Raw genomic sequence first — 23,841 nt, 5'->3', positions numbered from 1 at the left:
ACAGGCGGAGCCCAACACGCGAATGCTCCAGGCTCTTGGTCAAGACAAGGTCAATCCCTGAGTATCAGAACACTGTGGTCATTCACGAGGGCTGCTCTCTCCGGCCTTGAGTTCCATACATACATCCACTGGATTCTGCCAACACGTTCGGCTACGTTTTCGTAGGAGGCTAATGTGAACATTTCGCCTCGTTTTGCACTCGTTGGGGTTGTTGACGCCGAGCCAGGCGGCACTGGAGGACTGCTCGCTGCCGGACGTCTCTCTTGAGGCAAGGAAAACAATAGCTTTCTGATCATCGAGGCCGGCAGAGAGGATTCATCCGCGTCCAGCTCACACTCGACCGATGGCAGCGCATGCTGTGCTAATCAGGCCACTCACACAGTCATCCGATGGACGAGCCGACAATCACCACAACCGGCCTGGGTTTCTCTTGTCCTCGTCAAGGCATGGCCGGGCGTGCGAGACCATCATGTCCGACAAGCCAGGCAATCTAGGGACACGGATCGGGATGTTAAGTACTCGTGGAAAGAGTCCTCAATGGTGGCAGCAACAATCTGGATTACTACACATGCCTGAGGAGAAGCGCGGCAACGGTTCCTGATCGGTCAGGTCTTGGTGGCCCGGAATGAACCTCACAGATGTGTCTCGAGTACTCCAGGAGCGGCGGTCCAAGACTCGAACGCGACATTTAGTGTCGCGTTTGTTGGTGTTGGCTGTCGATTCGCTGACACAAATTAGCACAACAATACAGCCTTCCACTGCGACCTTCCCCCACGATGACCACGGTCGCCTTATTGAGGATCTTCGAGACGTCGGCGATACTGGACTATAGTCATAACTCAAGCTTCCCCTTACGCAGGATATTCTTCTCGCCCAGGCTCTGGCGCAATCATGAACCACGCAGCCACCCCATGATCAACAAAGTCCTCGACGGTGTGATCAATGGGCTGAGACACGCCGTGCGCACCATATACCAAAGCGAAAGGATGTCCAGCTGCTCCTTCAGACAGCAGACTTGGGGTCAGGATGACCTCACAGTTCTAAGCCAATCCTACGCCGAACACCTGGTATTTGCGGATGCCACGGCGGTAGACATTGCCATGAGTGGGGACGATGCCCTAAGGAAACATTACAAACCACACCGGGAGACCACATTTGCATGCAATGCCTTCGAGACTCTCAACCTACTCATGCTACCTCGCGCTAGCACCTAGAAGAAGCTCGTCAAGAGCGGCGTGCCGATCGTGGTGGAACCGTCCTGTGTGAGACGCAACTTACACGACGGCACCAAAGTGGCCCTATGCCAATGGTTTGCCGATCATTCCTTGATCAAGTTCTTGCTGCCTGGCCCCAGATCATGAAGTCGCCATGAGGCAGTATCAAGAGACGCGCGCAAGAGCCTTGAGCCTCCAGTCTGCTTGACATGGCTGGATAGACAGCCGGGTTCACGAGTTGCCGGAATGGCTACAGCTCGTTGAGATCCAGTTTGTGAGTCTTGGGTCCGTGCTGACAGCTGCACTTCAAGATCGACTTCGTCGTAAGTAGCTCTTGTTCTTCACGCAAAACTCTCGCGTATCCTCGCGTATCCTCGTTTTCGAGGGCATATTTCCTGACATACGCCTAATCAAGGCTTCCATGGCTCTCCCCCTTCAGCCACACATCCCGACTTCGACAACAGGGCCACACCTCACCGTCATGATTGACCTCCTACGCACTCTGTCCCGCGAGCAGGTATCTTATAGGTCAACCGATGCGAACGACCGACCGCTCATCATCGTGCAGACACTAAGTGCGGCAACAGACGTGGCCGGCCCGCGTAAAGCGTTGCTGTTCAGGCAAGATGCCGTGCGAAGGCGATGTTATGAAGGGCCTTGTGCTTGGCGACTATCTCGAGCACCTATCGCGAGAATCGGATTGACAGCTCGAGGAATTGATCCACCGGCAGGTGTCATTGAGCTATCGTGAATTGCGCTCCTGACTCTGAGTCCCTCCTGTGACGGGTCCCGACTATTCTACCCACGCCAATAGCACGCTTGGCCTAACACCTGAACACCAGATCCGCATGGTACTTACCGGTTAGGGAATGACATGCAGACCGATGCCGTGTTTCAATCCTGCGTGTTACGCCGTGAAGGACCTCCGGATCATGGCTGCCTCTGTCCTCTCCATCTCGGACTGCAGGATCTAAGGGCTGGTGTACATGGTGGTTGAGAAGGTAGGTGGACTGTGTCACGATCTGTCTGGGGTCTGGGCTAATCAAAGTGCAATAGAGCATCGCTAAGCCGAAGACGACCGCACGGAACCCTCCTCAAGAACCAATGCGACCGGCAGCAAGATCCTGGAAGCTCTTGGCCAGACTCAAGGGTGGGAGGCATAATCGAGAAACGGCGGCGCGTCTGGCCGGAATACACGAGACGTGGGCAAGAAGCGAGCACGCAGGATCGAGAGAACAAAACCGAATATTCGAACGGCCGCCCGACTCCCAATTATGCGATCGCATTCGTTCGAAGCCGAATCATCGAGACAGATCAAGCATGAACAGCTATGCTTGCCACCGCCACATTCATCGAGATTCATCGAGATCTTAGGCGAGGTAACGGCGATACGCAGGACTGCGAGAATTCAAGATGGAGTGACCAGCACGCAGGAAGATAGCTATCGAAGACAATGACTTGTCTCGACACAATCTCTATGTATTGCCCCTGATGTGCTGTCTAGTTGTGTGTGGCCTTACAATACTCGTCTCGTGGCTAGCTATACTATCACATCTGGCTCCTTACAGTATACCAACTAATAGTGCACTGCTGTCTCTGATCGCACCGCCATTGGTCCCAGCTTCAACAGGAGATTCCAAGTGGCAAACAATGACGGAGCCGCGAGGGTTCGTGCGTGAAAGCATGCCTCACACCATGTGTGAGACCACCGATGGGTCCGACGACGCCTATTCGCTGGCGTCCTGACAGCTGCAGGTGTGGGGCCGACAGAAAAGAAGGGCCCACGATCTAGACCGCAAAGTGGAATCTGATTCTGGGATTCTGATTCCTCACTGATTGGATGACTGCAGCGCACCAGGCTTGTCCTGGCGTTGCATCTGTCAGCAACCGCAACCTTGATCTGCTCAACGCTGCTGTTTTCTGCCTATGATTTCGATCGGATTTCCCCCCCGCTGAGACCTGACCGGGGTCCTGGTTCGCCATCCTCGGCACCCTGTCAAGGTGGTTAAGTTAGTTGCTCCCGCCTGGGCAAAGGCATATGCAAGCAAGCATCTCGCTGCAACATTGCTATGTTGGTGTGGCATTATTGAATACCACAATCTTACACAGATGAGAGCACGACTAAGCATCGCGGATCGAGGCTCGGCTAGCTACTTGGAGGAAGTGGGCATAGGATTTACCACATATAGGAAAAGGGAACCCATCGTCATGTTGGCCTGGTCAGTAATCCATCATCACTCTTTAGACAGGCCGCGTTTTTCACTCAGGATGTCAACCCACCCATATATAATATAGACAAAAAAAATTAGACAACATGCGCCTCCTAACGCGCCTGCTCGCGCCCACCCTCGTGATTTTCCACACATCTCTGGCGGCACTCTACTACCCCGACCCTGAGACCGCGTTCCTCGAGCACATCCTCGTCGACAACTGGGGCGCTTACGCCTCCAACTTCTCGGCCGCCATCACGCCCTGCAGCAACTATGTGACCGAGGTCGGCGAGCCCGCGGTCAACAGCGGGCGCACGACGGCGGCGCAGTGGATGCGGGTTGCGTTCCACGATTTCGTCACCGCGGACGTCGAGGCTGGGACCGGCGGCATCGATGCCAGCATTGGCTTCGAGACGGAGAGGGGGGAGAACTCTGGCAGTGCTTTTAACGACAGTTTCACGTTCTGGGCGCCGTTTGTGAACGATGCTGTATCTAGTGAGAGGTTTCGCTGTCACACTGACGCAGTTTGATATGCTGACTTTAAATCAGTGGCGGATCTCGTTGCGATAGGAACTGTCATGTCCATGGGCCTATGCGGCGGGCAAGAAGTCCCCTACCGGCCGGGGAGAATCGATGCACTGCAGGCGGACCCTACAACAGGCGTGCCGGCGCCTGAGACTAATCTTGAGGAGACAATGGCCTTTTTTGAGAGGGCTGGGTTCAACCAGGCCGACTCCATCGGGCTGACGGCGTGCGGCCATACTATGGGGTCAGTTCACCATGTAAGTCAGCATATACGAACAGCTACTCTGAGCTTATTAGTGCTCGCCAAGAATACCTTCCCAATTGCTAGTCGCAAAATAACACATCGTCTAATTCGTGCAGGGTGGGTTCCCAGATGTCGTCCCAGAGTCTGCCGTGACCCCAAACAACACGAACGGCGGATCAAATTTCGACACGACGCGCTCGGCGTTCGACGCCAAGGTCGTCCACGAGTACATCGACTGGACGGGCAACAGAGGCGGGCCGCTCGTCACAACAGACAACATCACGACCCGCTCTGACCTGCGGTTGTACGAGAGCGACGGTAACGCCACGATGCAGTCGTTGTACGACATGGGTGACGCATTTCTCGGCACCTGCGTCGACCTGATGGGCCGTATGATAAACACCGTGCCGGCAGGTGTTGAGTTGGGACCGCCCATGTCGCCAATGGAAGTGAAGCCTGTCAACGTCACCTTCGACCTCGACGGCCAAGGAAATCTGTATATCTCGGGCAAGATTCGTGTACGCATTTCCTGTGTGGCCCTGCGTGGCCCTGCTTTTGGGGTTAGCATTATTGACGGGTTTCTAGGTCCTTACCCAAACAAGCGATACCCCATCGCCTATCCAGGTCTCCCTAGTTGCAGACGATGGCGACTCTGCCCCTATAACACTGGACCCCGAGGGAGAGACGGGGAGTTCAGTATACGGAAACACCCAGTACTACTCATTTTCACTCCCGGCCGACCAAAACAACACGTACACCACCCTGAGAGTCGATTGGGGCACAGCATCGTCCGCGTCTTTCCCACTGCAGAACAACGTCTTCGTAGTGCCCAGCCAGACAACCATCAATGGGACCAAGGTGGACATCACTGTGGCCGTCAGGCCGGGTCAAGCGTCCTCGCCGGCCAACGTCGTCGTCACCGCCCCTGTGCGGCAGCAGGGGACACTGGCGCCCAAGATTACCGAGCACGACGTGAAATTGGCCGGAACGGGCACGACGGGTTCTGGTGGCTACCAGCTGTGGACAGGCTCGGTGGACCTGGGCATCATCGACACGTCCATCACGGGGGCGGTCGGGGTAAAGATCGATGCGACAGGCGAGGGCGGCGCGGTGCGTGATGTTTTGTACCTGAGCGCTGGGGTTGCCGCATGGTAATTCATAAATCATCGGCGGCAGAAGCCCACAAGCAGGATATGCCTCGGGCGAGAATGTATGTAGATCGACCGAAGCGGACGGGTGACAGCGTGCGTTTTAATTAAATAGTATATATATTTACTCACATGCATATTATACGCGTTCAGCCCTGCAGGCTGGGCACAAACAAACACTAAGTGGTCAAATCCATGCCTACGCCCCTTCGGACCAATCAGTGGCGATATTGGCTGGGATGGGGGATGGTTGGTTGCCAAGTTGACGGGCTCATGTGTCCGGGTTGGGGGTGGGAATTGCATCGGCGGTCGACAAATCCGGTTTGGCCCAGTCCTACGTGGGTGCCTGGGCAACTCGCGGACAGTGGTCCATGATAGAAGTTGCAGCATTCCCGTCGCGCCTCACCCCTATACCCCTACCCCGTCTCCATTGCAGGGGCCGCCGGATCGGCCCGGCCTGTTGGCCGCAGTGGCTTTGTTGTTTTTCTCCGTGTTTACTCATATATCGCGTGCTCGTGCGCCGTGGCTGTCGGCAGCTATATGTGGGACGGACGTACGCACGAGTGTGGCTGTTAGGATCGTCATCCATTCGTGAAGAACGATGCAACGCGGCTGGCTGATAGTCGCGATTGTTTTTGGATTGCGATACTTTGGGGCCGCGGGCTGCCTAATGCGTTTATGCTAGAAATTTTGCCGACCCTTGGGCGAGCAGGCCGGGATGGTTTGGCTGCTAAGCACGGACAGATTGGGGGCTGGCGCCGGCGATGGCGCCGTCACCCCGTCCCTCGAATCGAGAAGCTCGGCGCGAGAGAGAAGGGTGTCATCAACTGGTTGCATGTGGTTTGGGTTCTAACAAGAAAAAAGGGGGTGCGTGTTATACTTAGTCCCCAGCACTTTCTTGTGTGAATCAAGTAGGAGTTGTGGTTTGCAGGGGAGGCTAAGTATTTTAGGGGGTTTGTGGCACTAGTACGATTTGACGTGTGGACGTATAGTCAATCTGTCAAGGGCTGTATCCGTGTCTGGTTCCGGGCAGCGATCTACGCGATCTGAATGTGGCAAAATCATATCATGTACACATCGGAGCCAATGGAAGCGAAGCAGCGCCTGCCGCCTTCAACTCCAACCTGCATGTGAAGCCATATGTGCAGAGCAGCAATATCTTGACAGCCGGTAAGGACCGAGTAGTCAAAGTTCTGTTATCTAGTCTCTTCTATCCTCAAGGTCAAATGTTTCATGCAAAGCTGGTTTCTTCACCGAATCAGACACCCCGGCCCAGTGCTTGTATATGAAGGGGATCCTCTTGTGACACCGGTAACGCACCGAAAACACACACATGGAACCCCGTCGTATTCATGTTCCATTTTTTGGTGGTATGCAAGCCAATGTCAAAATGTAGTTGCAGGCCCTTGATCCTCCGTGTGCTTGAGGTGAGAAGCCAACCAGTGAGGTCATGGGCGTCAATCGCGAGTGCTCGAACGGCCGTTGATATGACGAGCTCGTCATTTCTCAAGACCGCGCAATGCCCCCCGTCAAAGTCCAACACGATGTCATGCTCAAAAGCCGTTTGTGCTTCAAAATCTTGTCGACCGTGGGGACTGCCAGGCAAACGAGAGAACGCAACGAGACCCAAGTCTAGAGCTGAGGAAGCAGTGCCTCTGCTGGCTTGATGACCTCGTAGGCATGTTTGTCGAACCACGCATCACTCAACAACATGCCGTTAGCATATAACCTGAGCGACCACACTGAGCTCACATAGTGTAGCCAGCACCCTCCCACGAGTACGGTGACCAGTTTGCAAAGCAAGAGTTGCCTACAGGGAAAGCATTTGGTGCTAGACCCTGCGACGAATAACGACTTCTTGCGTAAAAGAGTGCTGTCGCATTGTGTTACTGGCTGACGTTGGTCCCTGCGCTGTTCTCGACTCTCCTAGTCCTTCGTACTGATTTGCGTTGTTCGAGGCAACGTGGGCCGTCAAGGCATTCACACAGATCCAAACTATAACCACAACCACACCCAACCTGCCATCATCCTTTTGTATAAGAGACCCCTATATAGAAGACGGAAAACCTTCAGCGTTCTGCTCCATCCTCACCTGTCGTAAACTCATCGAACATTGCCAGCTCGTCAAAGGCCCGAGCCAGCACGTCCAGCGACGCGGCGCTCGGGTTGACAGACGCCTCGTTGAGGTCAATGACAAAGCCGTTGCCGCCGGCCTGTGCGCCGGGGAGATTGGCGAGCCCCCTCAAATACGGGCCAGACCCGGCGCTAAGCTGGCCCCCGGAGGACCCGTAGGTAACCCTGCTGGTCGTCTCGACCCCGTCAACCTGCCCATCGACCTGTCCGTCGGTAAATTCGGCCGCCGCGGCAGTTGCAGGCATCGCGCCGCCCTGGCTCCGCGCAAAGTGCTCGCGGCGGTGTTGGCGCGACAGTTCCGTCTCGGCCTTGAGCTGGTCCATGATGGCGCGGCCGTCCACGGCGGCCATGAAGCCCTTCAGGATGGCCATGCTCAGGATGCCCTGCACGATGCCCGTGACGATACCGAACTGCGGCGCCAGGGCCCGCAGCGCGTCGACGCACGCCATGAACCACTTGCGGCGGTCCATATCGTCGTCTTCTTCGGACTCCTCCCTCTCGTCGGCCGAGCCTTCGTCGTCGATGACACCCTTCCTGGGCCCCGCCGCGCGCTCGTCTGTGGTACCATCTGGTTGTGCTTGGAGCGACGGGACGGTGCGCTGCAGGGGCAGGCACGCGTTGGCTATGTACAGCAGCGCGTTCTGCCACAGCATCGAGTAGGTGGCGCACGGGTACCTGGACCGGAAGACGAGGATCAGGTGTTTGAGCTGGTTCACCGATGCGTTGCACAGCCCTTCGGGCGTCGGTTCGTCGGTGTCAAAGCCGTCGAGCCGGAAGGGCGTCTCGGGCCGCTGGTACGGGAACGGGCGGAACAGGTCCAACACGGCGGTGTGGAAGTAGATGTGGACTATAGCTGCGTGATGAGGCATGCCGTCGCCGCGTGCCATAGTCACGGGCAGGGAGTCGGCCCACTCGAGCATCCTGCGGTACAGCCCCTGAGCGAAGCTGAAGGAGGCGCGGTTGGTAGGGGCCACGCCATCACCGCTGTCGTAGTAGTCGTGCAGCATCTCGTTGATGAGTGGCGTCAGCCTGCACAGCTCCGTGAAGCTTTGACCCATGTAGCCCGGGAGTTCGAACGGCTCCGACCCGCCGTCAGCTCGAACAATGGTTGTGCCTGGGATCGGCAACCACGACGGTATATCGATGTAAGCGTACTGGTAGTTCATTCCGAGGAGCCTGCCGAGCAAAGAGACACACATTAGCCGACCGGGAAACAGCCCACACTTCGCCACCGCCATGCAAGCCTTTTGGATCGACCTGTCGGGGCCCGCCATATCGACGGGGGGGAAGAGAGAGGTTGATTGGATGCGTCATCCAACGGGAAGAGAAAGGAAGTGAGCAGCAGTAGCAGCAGCCGCAGCATTCTAGATAAAAGTATCAGACTCTCAAGAGAACTTACGTCGCCCTGCAGAAGGTTCCCCATGCTGTATGTGATGCAGCTTTTACAAAGTCGACGTGGTCATCCAGCCAGTTCCTAGCCGAATGCATCTTGCCCACTGCTAGCAGGCCATTCTGGTGGGCCAGCTCGATGCCCTCGACCAGATATCTGAGCGCCAGCTCGTTGCGGCCATGGCATGTCGCCGCGAGGCTGAGCAACTGAGTCGCAGCTATGTTGGGGATTGCGAATTGGTACTGTGGGTTCCCCGTGCTCTCTTCCCTATGTAGTCGCTCCGCCTCGGTGAAGAACGCATAGCTCAAGACGGCCGTCTCGGCTTCGATGTTCGAGTAACCTTGCTGTTTAGAAGATGGCTGATGTTAGCCGGCAGAGCCTGATGGCATCCGGACAAGGGACGAAAGAGACGGAGAACGTGTGTGTGTGTGTTTTTGTGTTTGTGTCGTAGTCTACGTACGCAGGCAAAACAAAGCACGGCGCTGAGAAGCAGGGGACTGCAAAATTCGGTCTTGTGGGCCACAAGATCGCCTAGGAACAGGTCTGCATCAAACAACCCAAGAATTGGATGGTCAACTGTCAAATAGAAGGAGATTAAGCTCGCCGCTAACTGGTTTGAGATGGAAATCTGAGTCCAGTTGCGGATCCTGATGTGTTTGAGCCGCTCGTCACATAGCTCGAGGGGGACGCTCGGTTCAGGAGATGAGGGCCGTCGGAAGCCTGCCTTGGTGGGTGAGGACCGGAGAGACGAGGGTCGTCGTGTAGAGGAGGGTCTGGGTCACATTGTCAGTCACCCGTGAGCAGTGGGACGAGACATACCGGATAGTTAGTCCCGAGGGGGGCTGGCTGTTGGGCCAGGGCCAGGGCCAGCCTTTTTTTTTCCCCCTCTCCCTATTGCCCTAAGTCCTTGGGTCCAGACCCATGGGGTCACGCCGGATAACACCGGGAAACAACCTACTTTCTGGAGCCAGTGGACTCCGATTCATGCTCTTGGTATGGTAGGACCCTGAGGCCCGACACTTCAATCTCGGGAGACTCAGCAGCAGTCACGACGGGGTATAGTATTGGGTGTCGGTGGATCAGCTCGAACTCGAGGCTTGTCCGTGATGGCGCCGGAATGCTTCGCGCCGTAACAACATTCTAAAGAGACCATGGAGAGAGTCAGAGCTCGGCTTGGAGATTAAAAAGAATTCACGGCGTGCGAGGGCCCTGAGCTTACGTCGTTGACTCGAGCCCCTGATCGCAACTGGATGAAGAGGGCCACGGCCTCGTCCTCCGGCAGGGTCTTGAGCCGGTGAAGAATGTCCCCATCGTCGCCGCCGTGGCCAGGGACCTTCCTAGGTAATTCATGCTGCTGCCGCAGCTGTTCCAACTCGGCCCGTTCCTCAAGAGTCATCTCTGTTCGAGGGCTGTAAACACATTCGGTGCCTCGCCGATTGCACGGTGAACATATCGGTTTTTGGCCATCACACTGCAGCAATGCGAAGAGGAGTCAGACATGTTCGGACAGGAGGAGAGTTGCTATGGACGATGGAGTCTTATGCATGGCCAGGGGGGGAGGAGGAAAATGGGGGAAGCCCGCCGAGGGCTGGCTGGCTCGTGAGCAGCAGCAGCAGTAGCAGTGCTGTAGTCGCAGCCACCAGCCAAGGCAGGCCTGTTTCTATTGTTCGAAGCAGCCCCCGTGGGCTGTTCCCCAAAACAACAGGGCGAGTCTCCGGCCACGCTACCGGACCCAACAAGTTCTCTTCGCGCAGCCAGCACGCGGTATACTTTTGTAAGGCTTACTCCCCCCGTCTTTGAACGAACAGGAGGGCAGTGTTCTTTTCATTGGTGACAAGGTGGCAAACAGGCCGGCTGCACGAGAATGATGGAATGTAGAGACAAGTAGTGGCCTGCGGCGGACAAGACGAGCCCATAAGGGCCGCCACGCCGAGTGACCAGACTGCATGGGCTTCGCAACAGTGGTTCTCTTGATGTTGGCTCCCTTCCGGGATCTGTGTACAACCAAATACCGGAACGGGGAGGGGAGCCATCGCATGTTGTCAGGGGCCGCCTCCTCAGAAGGCGTGAAGGCCGGAGCCCGTCCCGCCAATGAAGAGCGAAGAAATAACAGGAAGGCCATACCGCAGACTTTTTGGATCGACAGGCGTCGCACGCGAACCGACCCGCTCGCCTCTGTCTCTTCGGAGGAAGACCTCCTACTCCTCCCAGTTGTAACGGGCTACTTCCTCCCTCTCCAGAGCTGCCTCGCGTGCCCTGTTCCGGGGCGGGCAATATGCGAGGCAGCTTTTTCTTCCCTAACAACCCTGATGATGATGACATCCTTTTCTCGGGACCTTGGGACCTTGGGGCCTGGGGGACTTGACGCGCGCCGCCAACAGCTAGGAGGCCCCGGGAGATCTGGACTGATTCTTGATCCTGGTATGCTTTGCTATCTTTTTGGAATTAACCTAAGGGCCCCAGTCGGCGTCGAAGCCGATTCTCTCTCTCAGTCTCTTTCTCTCCTATCAATCAACTCACACTTCCCGCCCTACTCTGTCCGCGCGCGTGCCGAGTAGTGGCAAGTTGGCAGAAGCAAAAAGCCTATCAGCTATTTATCCCTCTTTTAAGGTTAACGGTGGGTGCAGCTGGTGATAATAGGAGGATATCGGGCGATGGTGGTGAGGGCTGCTGTTACACGCAATGCAAAGCCGAGCTGCCCTTGCGCAGTAACCGCCTCCCAAGCTGAAACTGACGTCCTCTTCGCCCCCTCTCGCCCTCTTGTGTCTTGCTCGAGTACGTAAGCAGACGCCCAGCCAATCATTGCCGTCTCCATCGCAAAACGTCACTTTGACTCGTTCGCCTACACTATCATTGCCGGCGAGCCAAGGCCCCCCCTTATTCCCGCCCACGAGCGGGTGTGCAGCGAGCAGAGGGGGAACTAGACCGTGGCGAATACTGTTACCGCCCTGCGTGGGCCAAAACTCTACAGGTGGCATCACGACTTTTTTCCGGGGAAGAAGGGCCTCGCCCCCTTTATTTTTTCGCCATTCCAATCATGGTCGAGCATCTCGCATTCTGCATTACTGTGAAACCCACCAAGAACTTTCAGCAACCTTACATGGGGTAGTGGGAGAATAAAACCACTGCTCCACCGAGATCAACATGCAAAATCAATTATCGTGGGACATGACAAGGCTGGGATGGCCAGTCGCAACAACAGGTGTTACGTGAGGACCGCTCCCGAGCGAGAAGATCCTGGGACAGATCGCTCGCATGAGAATAAACAACAGTCTTACCGGTCGATTCCCTTTTTCCAGCTCGAGGTTCGCAATAATCCAATATTGAACACGTGGAACTGGACGCCATTCTCGTACAGTTTGCACACCGAGTGCCATCGAAACATCGTCATGCTCGTGTGTAGAGTAGTCCATTGCCGAATTCTACCTACAGACCTGTCTATCTAGAAGTAGCCGCGTCCCCTACTCACTCCGTCCGAGGACCACGAATATTCCTCGCGACTGAGATACAGAACTTTTGGTTGCTGCCGACCATGTCGACGCGTGGAGGGGGAAAAAGAGAACAAAAGACACAAGAGAGATGGAGAGGGAGAAATAAAAGACGAAGCGATGAAGAACACGATGGCCCACGTCAATCGATCTCGCTCCTCGGTTTTGAATCGGTGAATCACCCTTTCCTTTCCCTCTCTCTGACAGAACTCGCCTCTACGGGCAGTATCGTGCTGTATTCCTAGTGACTGATATGACTTCAAAATCCCCTAGATTCGAGAGATGAAGAAAAAACGCTGCGCGAAGAAAGTGTCGTCTGCCATGCCAATTACACTAGCTTTTGTCTTGCCAGTCAACCAACCTACTCCCATAGCGACTCAATTTTGACAGACGATTCGGTCTTCGCAGGCGATAAAATCCAGAAAAAAAAGAAAATTCAATCAACTGTCAACTGCTGTTTTCCCAGCGAGCGCGCGCTCTCTGTCCTCTTGCCCCAATCCGCCTCGCTCCTTTCCAGCAGGGGGGTATCAATGCTACTATGCCGGGCTCCATGTTATAACGCCTCGTTGCCGACAAGCAGCTTCTCCCTAAAAGGAGTAAAGCAAAATAATCCAACGCCACTGCTTCTTGTGCCTCCTCACGTCACATACCCACCCCATCATGTACATCATACCACAAATTGGGTGAAAACCATCCCGGCGGCTTTCAGAGAAGAAAAAAGATTGGGAACCCGTGGTTCTGCTTAAAAAAGAAAACCGAACAAAATAAAAATAAATGAATAAACACTATCTGCCGCCGTTCAGCGCGCGAGGCGAAGGCGTCGACGATGGCAGGCGGCTGCTGCTGAAGCTGCACCTCCCGTGCTCGTGCTCTTGCTGGTACTGATGCTGGTTGAGCACGCCGTTGCCGACCATGCGCGCCTGGTTGGCCAGGTACTGCTGGATCAGGGAGTCGTCGCAGTTGCCGTGCGAGAGCAGCTCATTCTTGAGCAGCAGCACCTCCTCGCGCAGCCCCTTGGCCGTTATGGACAGATGCTGGTGCTGCGAGCTCATGGCCCGCTCCGTCGACTCAAGGTCCGCCACCGCCAACTTGGTCTTTACGCGGCACTTTGTGGCCGCTGCGCCGGAGCCCTCTCCGCGCGTGCGTCTGCCTCGTTGCTAGTTAGAATCTGGCTCTCGGGGGCCGGGCTGTCCGGGATGACAATAATGCTGTTCTCTGGTGATGGTGTGACAGCTGGGGATGCCAAGGCGCCCCCGTTGTAGCCTGCCGTTGCCGTTGAGTCCATCCTGGTCATTTTCCGTGACTCCAGCTTTTGTTGTCTCGCAGACGAAGATTTCTTGCTTTTACTCGAAGATTCCTGTCTCGAGAATTTCGTGCTTGCCCGCGGGTTGTCACCTGGGCTCGCTGCGTGTTCTTGCACGGATTCGAATTGCGCGTCGAGCTGGGCCATCGCGACCGAATTGGCTCTCAATGTCGGTGGGGATGAGTAGCTATTGTTCCTTGAAGAATTTGGCCTAGGACCGCTGCAAGGTGACGACGTGTAGTGGCTGCTCTGGCTCTGACTGGGCGACAATGGTACTTGTCCCATGGGCCGAGGATGCCATTGCAATGGTTCGAAACCACTGATTCCCGGCATTGATTCCACTGTAACATACTGGGCCATGGGACTTGCCATTGCCATAGCGTCACCGCTCATCATAGGTGGATTTGTCCGCTTGTTCTGATCCCACAAGGCCAGGGCCTGTACTCCGTTTCCCTCGCTGCCGATCATTGCTGGCGCGTCACGGGGAAAATGACCCCCAACATCGACCAGAGACCGATCCCAGACATATTGACCGCTGTTGTCGGTCTGGCACAAAGGCGAGAACGCCAGAAGAGACTGGTCCACAGCGCCGCTGAAGCCGAAGAAGGTTGGGTATGTTTGGTAAAAATGGCCATCGGGAGGGTATTCGTAGAGCGGTGTTGTCATTGGCGCATCTTGTGGTGTTGTATGGGCATCGGCTGAAGAAGCTGCGCGCGTGGGAGGCATTCTGTCTACCGCTGATATCGCACCCGGATCCGAGAGATACGCAGACCCGGGGTTGTGCCAGGGATAGTCATCTAGGCGTGACATCGAGCCTTGCAACAACTCGTCCCAATGTCGCTGTGGCTCCGGTTTTCGAGTCTGTTGGCGATTTTCGCCGGAAGGAGGGTGTCACAGCCTGTGGTGTGTATCTGTGTGTCTGTCTCTCTCTCTCTCTCCGTGTGTGTGTGTGGGTGGGTTTGTGGGTATGTGAGGCTCGTGAGGTAGCCTGCCTCCTGTGTGGGCGTGGGCGGTGGTCTCAATGTAAGTGTACTCGTCGTCTTTGTCACTGAACACAACCGCTTGGGCTTGAAAGGTCACCACTATCACCTGCTTGGTCCGCTGGTGGCTTCTGGCCGGAGTATGGTTTTAGCGCAAGATAGGGTTAGAAGCGGTTTGACTCAAGGCTCTTCCCGCTGGAGACTTGTGTCCGGATCCAGTCGAGAAGGCTACTATCTCTGGTGAAGGGACAGTGAGGCCCCAATCTATACGGCTGGCGAGTGGTCAGACGGAGACTATGTCAATGCAGGTCTGAGGAAAGACGAACTATAGGGACGGGCAAGGGCAAGGACTACGAAGCGCAGTGAACAACATCAGCACTCCCACTTGGGCAGGTTATAACGCAGGGCAGATGACGAGGATATATGCCACGCAACGTACCTTGTTGTCTTCCCTGGCCAACTGGGACTGTCCATGGGCTAGCAAACACTAGCCCTACAACCGGACGGTCTTTGAGGACTTAGTCTCTAGGTCACCACTCAGGGCGGCACACTGTGCAATAGGCTAAGGGACCAATATGCAGCGTGGTGTGGTGGTGATGGTGGTAATAGCGGGAATGGTGTTGGTGATGTTGTGATTGCGGTAACAGTGGGATGGGGAATAAAACCGAGGGGCTTCAAACGTCGGCATGGGTTCCGGGCCAGCTGTGCCCGCTCAGATCAAGGGTCAGCCCTTCAGTGTGACCCGCAATCTGCAGCAGACAGGTGATACAGGACTAGGATCGAGAACAGGGCCAGGACCAGGTTCAGAACCGGGCCCGGGGCCAGACCCTGAACCGGAATCAGAACAGAACCAGGACCACAATCGGGAACCGGCGGAAACTAGGCAAGTTGGCAGACTGGCATGCGAGAGAGGGGGGCGATCCCCTTCGGTTTTCCAAAAGCTGCCAAGAGAACGGGCGCCAGCGGGTACCAGGTGCCTGTGCGAGTGGAGGGAGGGCGGAGATTTTGCTGGAGAAGCTGCTAGGCGCACCGACTGAGCTTCCAAGGCGCAGAGGTGGAGCCCCTTGGACCCTGGAGCTGGAGCTTGAACTGGATGGAGGGAGGAGTAGAGGGGAGAGAGGGCCTGGATTCGTGACCAGGGATGCTCGTGGTAGGACCCGTACCGACAAGTGACAGCTGCGCCCTCAAAGTCAATTCGATTGTCGAGGATCCGGATACCACCAAAGGGGAAGCCAAGCTGGATGCTGGTACTTTGGGGCAGTCCAGATGTCTGGCTGTCGTGATATTGATGGACGCGAAGTGATGAATACTTGAGGGACAAATTACGACAGCAAGTGTTTGTTTGTCCTTGTTCCTCCCGAGAACGAGGGTCTTTTGCCTCGTCCCGGCAGCTGATTATTATTATAAGTTCACCGTGGCGGATTCGCGAGGGAGCGCGAGTACGAGCGAGGGCGATACTGCCGGTGGGCCTGGACATGGAGCCAGTCTCAGAAGCCGTCTCTTCTGCAAGCAAGCAGCTCTTGCAGACCGAGACGACCAAAGGCCACGGCCGGAACGTCTCCTATCTCTTGCTCGACCGGTGTGGTGGCAGTTTTTCTTCTTCTCTTCAACCTGGTAACTCACCGACCGATCTAGCCACTACAGCCGCCCAAGGTACGGGTTGCGGGTGCCCTGTGCCTCTGTAGTCCCGGGCAAGTCGATCAGGACATTACTTGGCAGAGGGTTACGCAGTGCCGTTAAGTTGGGCTGCCGATGATTGGCCACCGGAGCGACTCCGGAGGTTAGGGCTGATTGGACGGGCGGACGGGCGGACGGCGAGACAGACGAGGGGGAGGTGGGAATTGAAGTGGAAGCGGAAGGGGGCGTGCCAGAGGCTAGAGACACGGTGCCAGTCCGGTGCCAGTCTCGAGCCGGTGTACTATGTGACTATGCGACTATGCGGCGGCATTTGACACCAGCACGTTCCGGATCCGGATTCTTTTCGTCTTTCACAGGAGCGACTGAACAGGTCATGACATGTAGACAAGACATGCAGACAGGACAGAGTGACCAGGACAGATGGGACCAGGCCAAAGGGACTACGCAAGAGGAACCACGCCAGGAGGCGAACCACGGACCTGCGTAAAATACGTCACAGGGAAACAGTCCGGCGGAGCCAATCAACGCCCGCGGAATGCTCTCCGGAGTCGTGGCCAATGAGAGGGATTAGCTGTGAAAGCCTGATAATTGCGATTTCGTTTCTCCTCAAGTGCTATGGCCAAGTGGCGGTAGACCATCCCGGCAAGCGAGGTATTCTACCACACATGTTTGTCTTGGAAAACCGATGACCATTTGGATGGCGAATTCCAAGATCTCGATGGGCCGAGATGGGCATGCGAGATATCTCAAAGCAACGACAGTCTGTCGATGAATGGGAACCCGGGCAAGAATTAGAGTTTCCCTTGCTACGCGAGGCCGCCCCCAGGGGCGAGCAGAGTGGTCCCTGGACAGACGATAAAATACTGCTCGCTGCCTCCCACAAACAGAAACAAGGACCACGAAACAAGCTCCCGAAAAGAAAGAGAAAAATAAAAGGGGGTCCTTGACCTGGTCGACAGATTTCTGTAGGCTTTCAGACGGACGGGTTTCCTAACATTTTTGCTTTATCCAGGCCGACCGAATTGACCATCTCCAATATTTCTGAGCAATTGCTGTCAGAAAGTTCATGTCCGGGGCAGAGCAGAACCCAAGCGGGTGCCTCTGTGGGTTGGTAATTACTGCTAAAACTAGGCGACGATCTGCCACAGACTCTACCAAGATACGGCACACACGCCACTGCAAACCCTTGATTAACGACTCGACAACGTTACTATACAAAGAAACAAAATCCTTCTCATGCTGTTTTGATGACGGACAAGAAATTTGAAGTTAGTTTTTGAAGAATCAAGGGCGCTGGGAGCAGCAATGTCCATCGTTGTCAAGCCCTTATGGACTGAACGGCCCCTCCGTTCCAAGGTTTGCAGAGCAACTCAGCAGCTTAACCTCTTCCCAGGTTTCGGCCACAGAGGCTCTATGTTGGATCACATCGCTGCTGAACCCTGCGACATGATTTTCCAAAATAAAAAGTGAGACATCATGTCCTGGATGACTTCCATGTGAATTCCGTGTCGATCTTATCTGGTTTACCAAAGTATGTAGCCCTGGAGACTGCAGCAGATGCAGCAGTGCCTTGATCAATGGTCAACAGTCAGCATCATCTGTCCCTCCGTTCCACGCCTGGATCAGGCATCATCCCTCTCACGAATCATCGCCTCTAGCCCTGATCCTTCCGTCGCATCATCAGATCAGGAGATTGCACTTGCTGCATAACGGTAAGAAGCAACTATTCGCGGAGAAGGGCGTGCTAATCTGTATACGCCAGACTTCCAAACGCAGCTGGCGAGAATCCGTGCTTGTTTGGCACTGCGTGTACATCACGACACGCCTGCGCCGTGATTCTTGCCGGCATAACTATGTATTCTGCACTACTTACATTGGAATATGGCCTTGCAGGTTACACATGAATTCACATCAAAAAACAGTCAATTGCCCGTCATGTTAGATCTCTGGCCACTCCGGTTGCACTGAAGCCCCTCATCCGACGACACGGCATTTGCTGCTCTACCTCGCTCATCGCAGGCCGAGCCTCTCGCTTACACTCTCTTGATTTCCCACTCTTGCTCTCTCACACACACACTTTTGTTCTACACATACGAACAAATGAAGACACACACAAACACCCAGCCTCTCTTCCTCCTTGGATAACAAGGTTGTCCGGCTGCTCCCCGCCCATGTTCGAGAACAGGTTCCATTCGTCAACGCTCCCCCTAGCCCCCATAGCCTGCGAAGTGGCAGTCTAGTAGCGCATGGTACTTCTGCAGACGAGGCTAAAAGACAAAAGCCATGCTGCGCATCAGCCAAGATGCGTGCGACAAACATGGGAGTCCGACAGCATGCAGCCATTTTCCCATCACACTCCCAGGGTGGTAACGCCCATGCCACGTCTAACCACGTCCGGAGCAGGACCCCGATGCGGAAATCCCGGTCATACAGCACAGTACCTGCTCATTGAGCCGCTGGTGAGCGGGCCGGGGACTGGGCCCCGTTGTGGAACGGACTTGAGAAGCACCTGGGTCCTGCGCAGCGTCCCCCAACTCTTCTGTCTCGGGCTAAGGATCGCTTAATCCACTGCACCACACCATTCCATGGGTCTTCTGGACGGTGAGCAGCCGCAAGTCAAGGAAAAGAATGACGTGGTCTTCACCCACGGGGGGCGAATTGTTTCTCGCCTCAAGTCAATTTGCTCGATGATCTTCTGGATCTCACCTCTTGGAGATTGTAATGTTCGCGGCAAGCGTGGTTGTCGTAGCTACCGCAGCATGGGGTCGCGGCACGCTGTGCCGCTTGAATCAGAAAATTCAAGATAATGCCACAGCCTTTCAAACATAGATAGGGTTTGGGTTCCGCTCACTAATATGTCTCTAGATGCATTACCAACTCAGTTACGAGCCCTGAGTGCCGGAAATACCTGTATACACGCGTTTGCATGTAAATATATATATGTGTGTGTGTATGTGTATATATACACATGTACATATATGTATATATGTATATATATGCCAACATTCACTTGTGTATATATAAGCACGTACCACTTCGCTTGATGTCCGCCTCGTCCCATGTGTCGCAACGCTATCATCAAGGTTCCCAGCGGCCTTGTTGGCTCGGCTGTTGGTTTTTATTCACATCTTGCCAAAAGGCCCGGACCAATTCATCGCTTTCCGTTCGACCACATCCCCACCAGCTACGAGAGACCCGCATCAAGAAAGGGCAAGACGAGCAAAGCAGAATCTCTTTGTATAGTAGTAAGATAGTATCTTGAGTATATGTTCCAGCACAAACTGGATGTGGATGGCTGACAGGGAACAAATGGAAGGGGAAAAAAACACATAAAAACAAGGAATGCTGGGCCTGTCTCAAGCGGGTCCCAGACATCTCGACAGCCAAACAAATTTACACGTCATACATCGTCACTGAGAAAACATCATGCGTTCGTGATAGAGTTTTGCTAGGATGTTCACTCCTGTCGCGTGGGGGGTGGGTTCCGTCGCGGGCATCGACAAAAGCCGCCGCGCATCTGCCATTGCTGGACAATAGCTGGCTGGCTGGATTGATGGGTCTCTGCACGAGGGGAATCCATTTGTTTGACAAAAAGGCGCCCAGAGTAGCCAGCCAGCCAGCCAGGCTGGATGGATGGATGAACAGGTGGTTGAATGGATGGATGGACTGCCGCCAGCCGTCAACTACTGGGACTCGGACCCCGTCGCAACCAAGCGAGAGAGGTTAGGCATCAAAAACCCAGCCCCGTGGAAGACAAAGCCCACGTCCCCTTTCAGCCCCCCCTCCCCTTCCACCGCCTGCCTGAACAACGAAACAACAACACCCCCTTCAGAGCCGCAGAACCCTATTCCGTTGTCGCGAATGCGGACACCCTACACTGCCCCCTCGAGGGAATCAGCCACGGCCAGCCGTATAATACGGCCGCCTGTTCGGGAGGCATCAATACACAAGGACAGCCTGCCCACCCACAGGACAACAATACAACAAATCACTGTTCAGCGAGTGCCCCCTCCTCCACCTTCCCAGCACCCAGCCGAGCTGGACGGCAAGGAGAGATTTCACGCGGCCATCGCGACTCGAATATAAAGTCACATGCCACGAACAATCAAGGTAGATATATAGATGCATACAATGCCATGATCGTTGAGAGTAGAACGAGATTGTCCACCGTGTCATCAAAATTTCGCGCGTTTCCATCTATGTCTCATCACTGTCTACATGTGAGCAAGCAGCCCAAAACTTCCTAGGTCGACGAGGCCATCAGGCCTGTCTCTGCCCATCCTATCCAATGCACAACGTCCAGCGACCCAGGGGGTGGTCAGCAACGTTGCGCAGCCATGACCGCGCCCCTTCCCTTTCCCATCCCCGGATACGCTCACTCCAGACGCTGCGTATCAAGCTTGTCACTCCCACTCCCTGCCTGTTGCTGGAACGACCATTCGCTTCCCTCCCTATGCGCCCAGGAAGGCAGTCTGTTCGCTCCTACATAGAGCTGCTCGTTCCCGCCCAGAGAACTCCGAGGACTTTGTCTCGTTATGACGGTCCCATACTATTACCATCTGCAGCGGGCTGTCCATCGCAGCCATTCATCCTCTGCCAACTCATCAACGCCACACGGCCCGATTCAATAGCCGACGCCTGCGTGTCACCATCCCGAAGTGTGCCCCAGACCATCCCCATTTGCGTGTCAAGAAAAAGGCAGTCCTACAGGTGCGGCATTCTCCGGATTAGTTAGTCAACGATAGGTGAGACGGAAACATACTCTGGCCGTGCCCAACCCCTCCCCGCGGAGTTCCAGCACTCAACAGGGCAGACCCGCTCCCAGAATCACTTGCTATACACCCTCTGGCCGTCTGACAACCGGCCCTCGCCGGATGACCTTCCTGCCGCAGCACAATCTTCTGCCGACCCACGCTTCTGAGGTCTGGTGATGATGACTTCCTTCCCGGTGTAACAGGGCCTAACCCACAACGACCGTCGCTGCGGCTGTTGGTTCGGACCCACAACCCTCCATTTTCCATCAATCCTGACAAGCATTTGTCCATAAGCCCTGCCTGCCGGCCTTTGCCAAGTTTCTGTTCGCTCTGGCAGCCCGGCACGACACGCCCTTGCCCAGACAGAAGCGTCGATCATGGCAATAGTCGTGACGACAAAATATTTCCCAGGTTGCTTTTTCCTTCCTTGGACGGAGGCTTCTTGACCAACAGGCCCCCATCTTTCCCTCCCCTCCCCCATCCTCCTGCACGATTGCCCCACCGCCCGTGGCGACTTCGACGGCATGCTGAACCCCGGGACGTCGGGCCTTCCGCCTTGCTTCCGACTCCCCTGATCGACGTTCAACGAGGTCGACGAGTACCCACGCGAGTCCCAGATCCCGAATTCCCGACGGCGTGAGACAAAGTTCTGTCCAGGTCGAAGCTGCCTAGAGTTGGATGGGAAGGGTATTTTCGGTCGTGTCCCCACAAAGGCAGAAGGGCCGAACGGTCACCGTCCGATGAGACAGTTGAGGGGTTGAAAAATAGTGGGAAGAAAGAGTCCAAATTCCAGCTCGTGCTGTCCGGTCCATGGCAATAACCACCTCGACAACAAGGACAAGCGTCCCAGTACCGGCTTTGAGGGTCCTCAAGCTCCAAACCAGCGGTCGATCATCGGAACGGGGAATATTAGCAGGCTTAACGACGATGAGAGGGCTTTGATGGACGGGGCAAACAACGACTCCAGCAGTGAAGATTCCGCGGCCCAATAAGACCGCACCAGATGTCTCACAAGCTTGGTCTAACCTGACCCAGCCCCGCCATAAGCCACATTTCATTGCGCGCTGAGTTGATCCCCCCGAGCCCCTGCATGGGTTCAGGCAGAGATACAGATGGTCCTGCTGGGCGGCTACGCCGGGAGCGACACGGGAGCCAAAACGTGGCGCCGTGCGCAACGTCTTCACATCGCCTTGAAGCAGGAAGAGCGGTTCATGGTTCCATCTTGGATCCGTACCTGCTGTCCGCGAGATAGGCAGGAAGGCGGAGAAGAGTCTTAACTCCGGTGAGGTGGTTGGCAGCTTGCCCATCGTCGGTAGTTGGAGTGTTGAGCAGGCATGGTTGGGTGTACACGACCATTCTGCCTTAGCCTCTCTTCGTGGTATTCACCACAACTGGAATGTGTTTGCGACCTCTTTGATATTGGCAAGCAAGCTGACAGCCTGACGTCAGGCTCTTTGTAGCCGTGGACTTTCTCTCGACAGTCCCTCGCACGGCATCTACCGTGTCTAGCTGCCACAAAAGCCTTTTCGACCTCGGAGACTGATATAAACGAAATCAAACCTTCGAATACCATAGACAGAAAAGGATTATGCCACTCGGCATGATTCACATCCCCTAGACCAACCCGAATGATGCGAGTCGATCCAATTTCGAGTTACAAGATGGCAAGAAAGGTGCGAGAAGAGACTGCGATGATAGAAAGAGCTCGGATTCTTTACGTGGGACATTCACAAGACATAAACGAAAGAGGAGGAAATACACACGTGGAGGGTGACAGAAGAAGACTGTGTTGCGTACAAACACTCTATTTGAATATGTTGCCTGGTTCGGAGGGAAAGACAACCAGGTGCAGGAGCCGACGGGAGTAACAAGACTACTCCCTGGACAGGGCGAGACTTTCCCGTAGTCGACTCTGCCGGCCGTCAGTCAACTATGGCTAAACTGCGGCAGAAGAGAACCGTAGGGCACTCAGCTGCCTCGATAACGAGGCCGTGCCGCTTTTGGCACCCGGGCTTCTGATAGCCCATCAGGACCAGGTCGAGGCTGGCCCTGTTCCCACTTGTCCCCGAGACCTCGTTCGGCACCTCTTAACCATGCGCCAGTGCCTGGGTTAGAGGTTGGAGGTTGGAGGGTGGTTCCAGCATGCATGGACACTACTTCGCCCTCCCTTGACCTCCAGGCTACAGCCAGTATGATCGAATCTGGGACGACGTAAGCAGAGTGTTCAAAGGCCACCAGTGGCGAAGCATTGGGTTGCCTACCTGGCTAGACGACTCGAACACACCACGAAACGTGGGATAGGTGGACGAGTGGACGGATGGGTTGTGATGATGGACACCCAACCGTCCTACCATGTCTCGTCACCGCCAGCCATCCAGGTCATCTTGGACTCCCTCCTGTCGGCAGTGGCCTTGGAGTCGAGGCGTTGGAGACGGGCTTTGGCGATGGCGCAGGCTTCGCAGTGGTGTGTCTTGTTTGCCTTGCCCTTGCGCGGGCTGGCAGCGTCCATCTGCCCGCAGTACTTGTGGGGACGAGTAGCTGTCCAGTTGGCTGGTGGCTGATCTGAGGAGTGGGTCGGCTTGACCTTTGTCTTCTTACCCATGGTGGCGTTGATGACTTGCTGAACAAGTTAAGACGATATATAGGTAGGTGTAGGCTGAAAAGCGTAGAGAGAAGGGGGTCTAGAAATGGATGTAGGCGAGTGGATGGGCGGGAGACTAGAGTGTTGTGGTGAAAGAAGATCTGAGTGCGTCGCCACCGTAGTGAGAAAGAAGATGGAGGTTGAAATAAGCACCGCTGCCAGGCTGCTGCACA

General features: G+C 55.3%; 6 protein-coding genes across 6 annotated transcripts; 2 read left to right on the top strand and 4 right to left on the bottom strand.

Annotated features, from left to right (window-relative positions):
* Positions 1 to 776: 776 nt before the first annotated feature.
* Positions 777 to 1,214, top strand: J7T55_011320 (oxidoreductase; the record flags this gene model as incomplete). The annotated part of the gene is made up of 1 exon (XM_053133211.1): positions 777 to 1,214. One exon carries the CDS (start codon positions 777 to 779, stop codon positions 1,212 to 1,214), a length of 438 nt encoding a protein of 145 aa, XP_052988992.1.
* Positions 1,215 to 3,528: 2,314 nt separating this feature from the next.
* J7T55_011319 (uncharacterized protein) lies at positions 3,529 to 5,348 on the top strand (the record flags this gene model as incomplete). Its single annotated transcript, XM_053133210.1, has 4 exons — positions 3,529 to 3,919; positions 3,974 to 4,206; positions 4,310 to 4,711; positions 4,779 to 5,348. The coding sequence occupies 4 exons, from the start codon at positions 3,529 to 3,531 to the stop codon at positions 5,346 to 5,348; spliced, it is 1,596 nt and encodes a 531-aa protein (XP_052988991.1).
* A 2,062-nt stretch (positions 5,349 to 7,410) lies between these two features.
* J7T55_011318 (c6 transcription factor) lies at positions 7,411 to 10,260 on the bottom strand (the record flags this gene model as incomplete). Its single annotated transcript, XM_053133209.1, has 5 exons — positions 7,411 to 8,650; positions 8,874 to 9,208; positions 9,325 to 9,637; positions 9,823 to 10,004; positions 10,084 to 10,260. The coding sequence occupies 5 exons, from the start codon at positions 10,258 to 10,260 to the stop codon at positions 7,411 to 7,413; spliced, it is 2,247 nt and encodes a 748-aa protein (XP_052988990.1).
* Positions 10,261 to 13,137: 2,877 nt separating this feature from the next.
* J7T55_011317 (uncharacterized protein) lies at positions 13,138 to 13,404 on the bottom strand (the record flags this gene model as incomplete). Its single annotated transcript, XM_053133208.1, has 1 exon — positions 13,138 to 13,404. One exon carries the CDS (start codon positions 13,402 to 13,404, stop codon positions 13,138 to 13,140), a length of 267 nt encoding a protein of 88 aa, XP_052988989.1.
* A 44-nt stretch (positions 13,405 to 13,448) lies between these two features.
* J7T55_011316 (uncharacterized protein) lies at positions 13,449 to 14,381 on the bottom strand (the record flags this gene model as incomplete). Its single annotated transcript, XM_053133207.1, has 1 exon — positions 13,449 to 14,381. One exon carries the CDS (start codon positions 14,379 to 14,381, stop codon positions 13,449 to 13,451), a length of 933 nt encoding a protein of 310 aa, XP_052988988.1.
* Positions 14,382 to 22,949: 8,568 nt separating this feature from the next.
* On the bottom strand, positions 22,950 to 23,629 carry J7T55_011315 (transporter protein; the record flags this gene model as incomplete). Its single annotated transcript, XM_053133206.1, has 2 exons — positions 22,950 to 23,076; positions 23,379 to 23,629. 2 exons carry the CDS (start codon positions 23,627 to 23,629, stop codon positions 22,950 to 22,952), a joined length of 378 nt encoding a protein of 125 aa, XP_052988987.1.
* Between the last annotated feature and the right edge of the window lie 212 nt (positions 23,630 to 23,841).

This window comes from Diaporthe amygdali (genome assembly GCF_026229845.1).
Source record: "Diaporthe amygdali strain CAA958 chromosome Unknown NODE_35_length_488319_cov_65_809586, whole genome shotgun sequence".
Classification (NCBI taxonomy): domain Eukaryota; kingdom Fungi; phylum Ascomycota; class Sordariomycetes; order Diaporthales; family Diaporthaceae; genus Diaporthe; species Diaporthe amygdali.
This window is presented reverse-complemented; position numbering and strand designations above follow the sequence as displayed.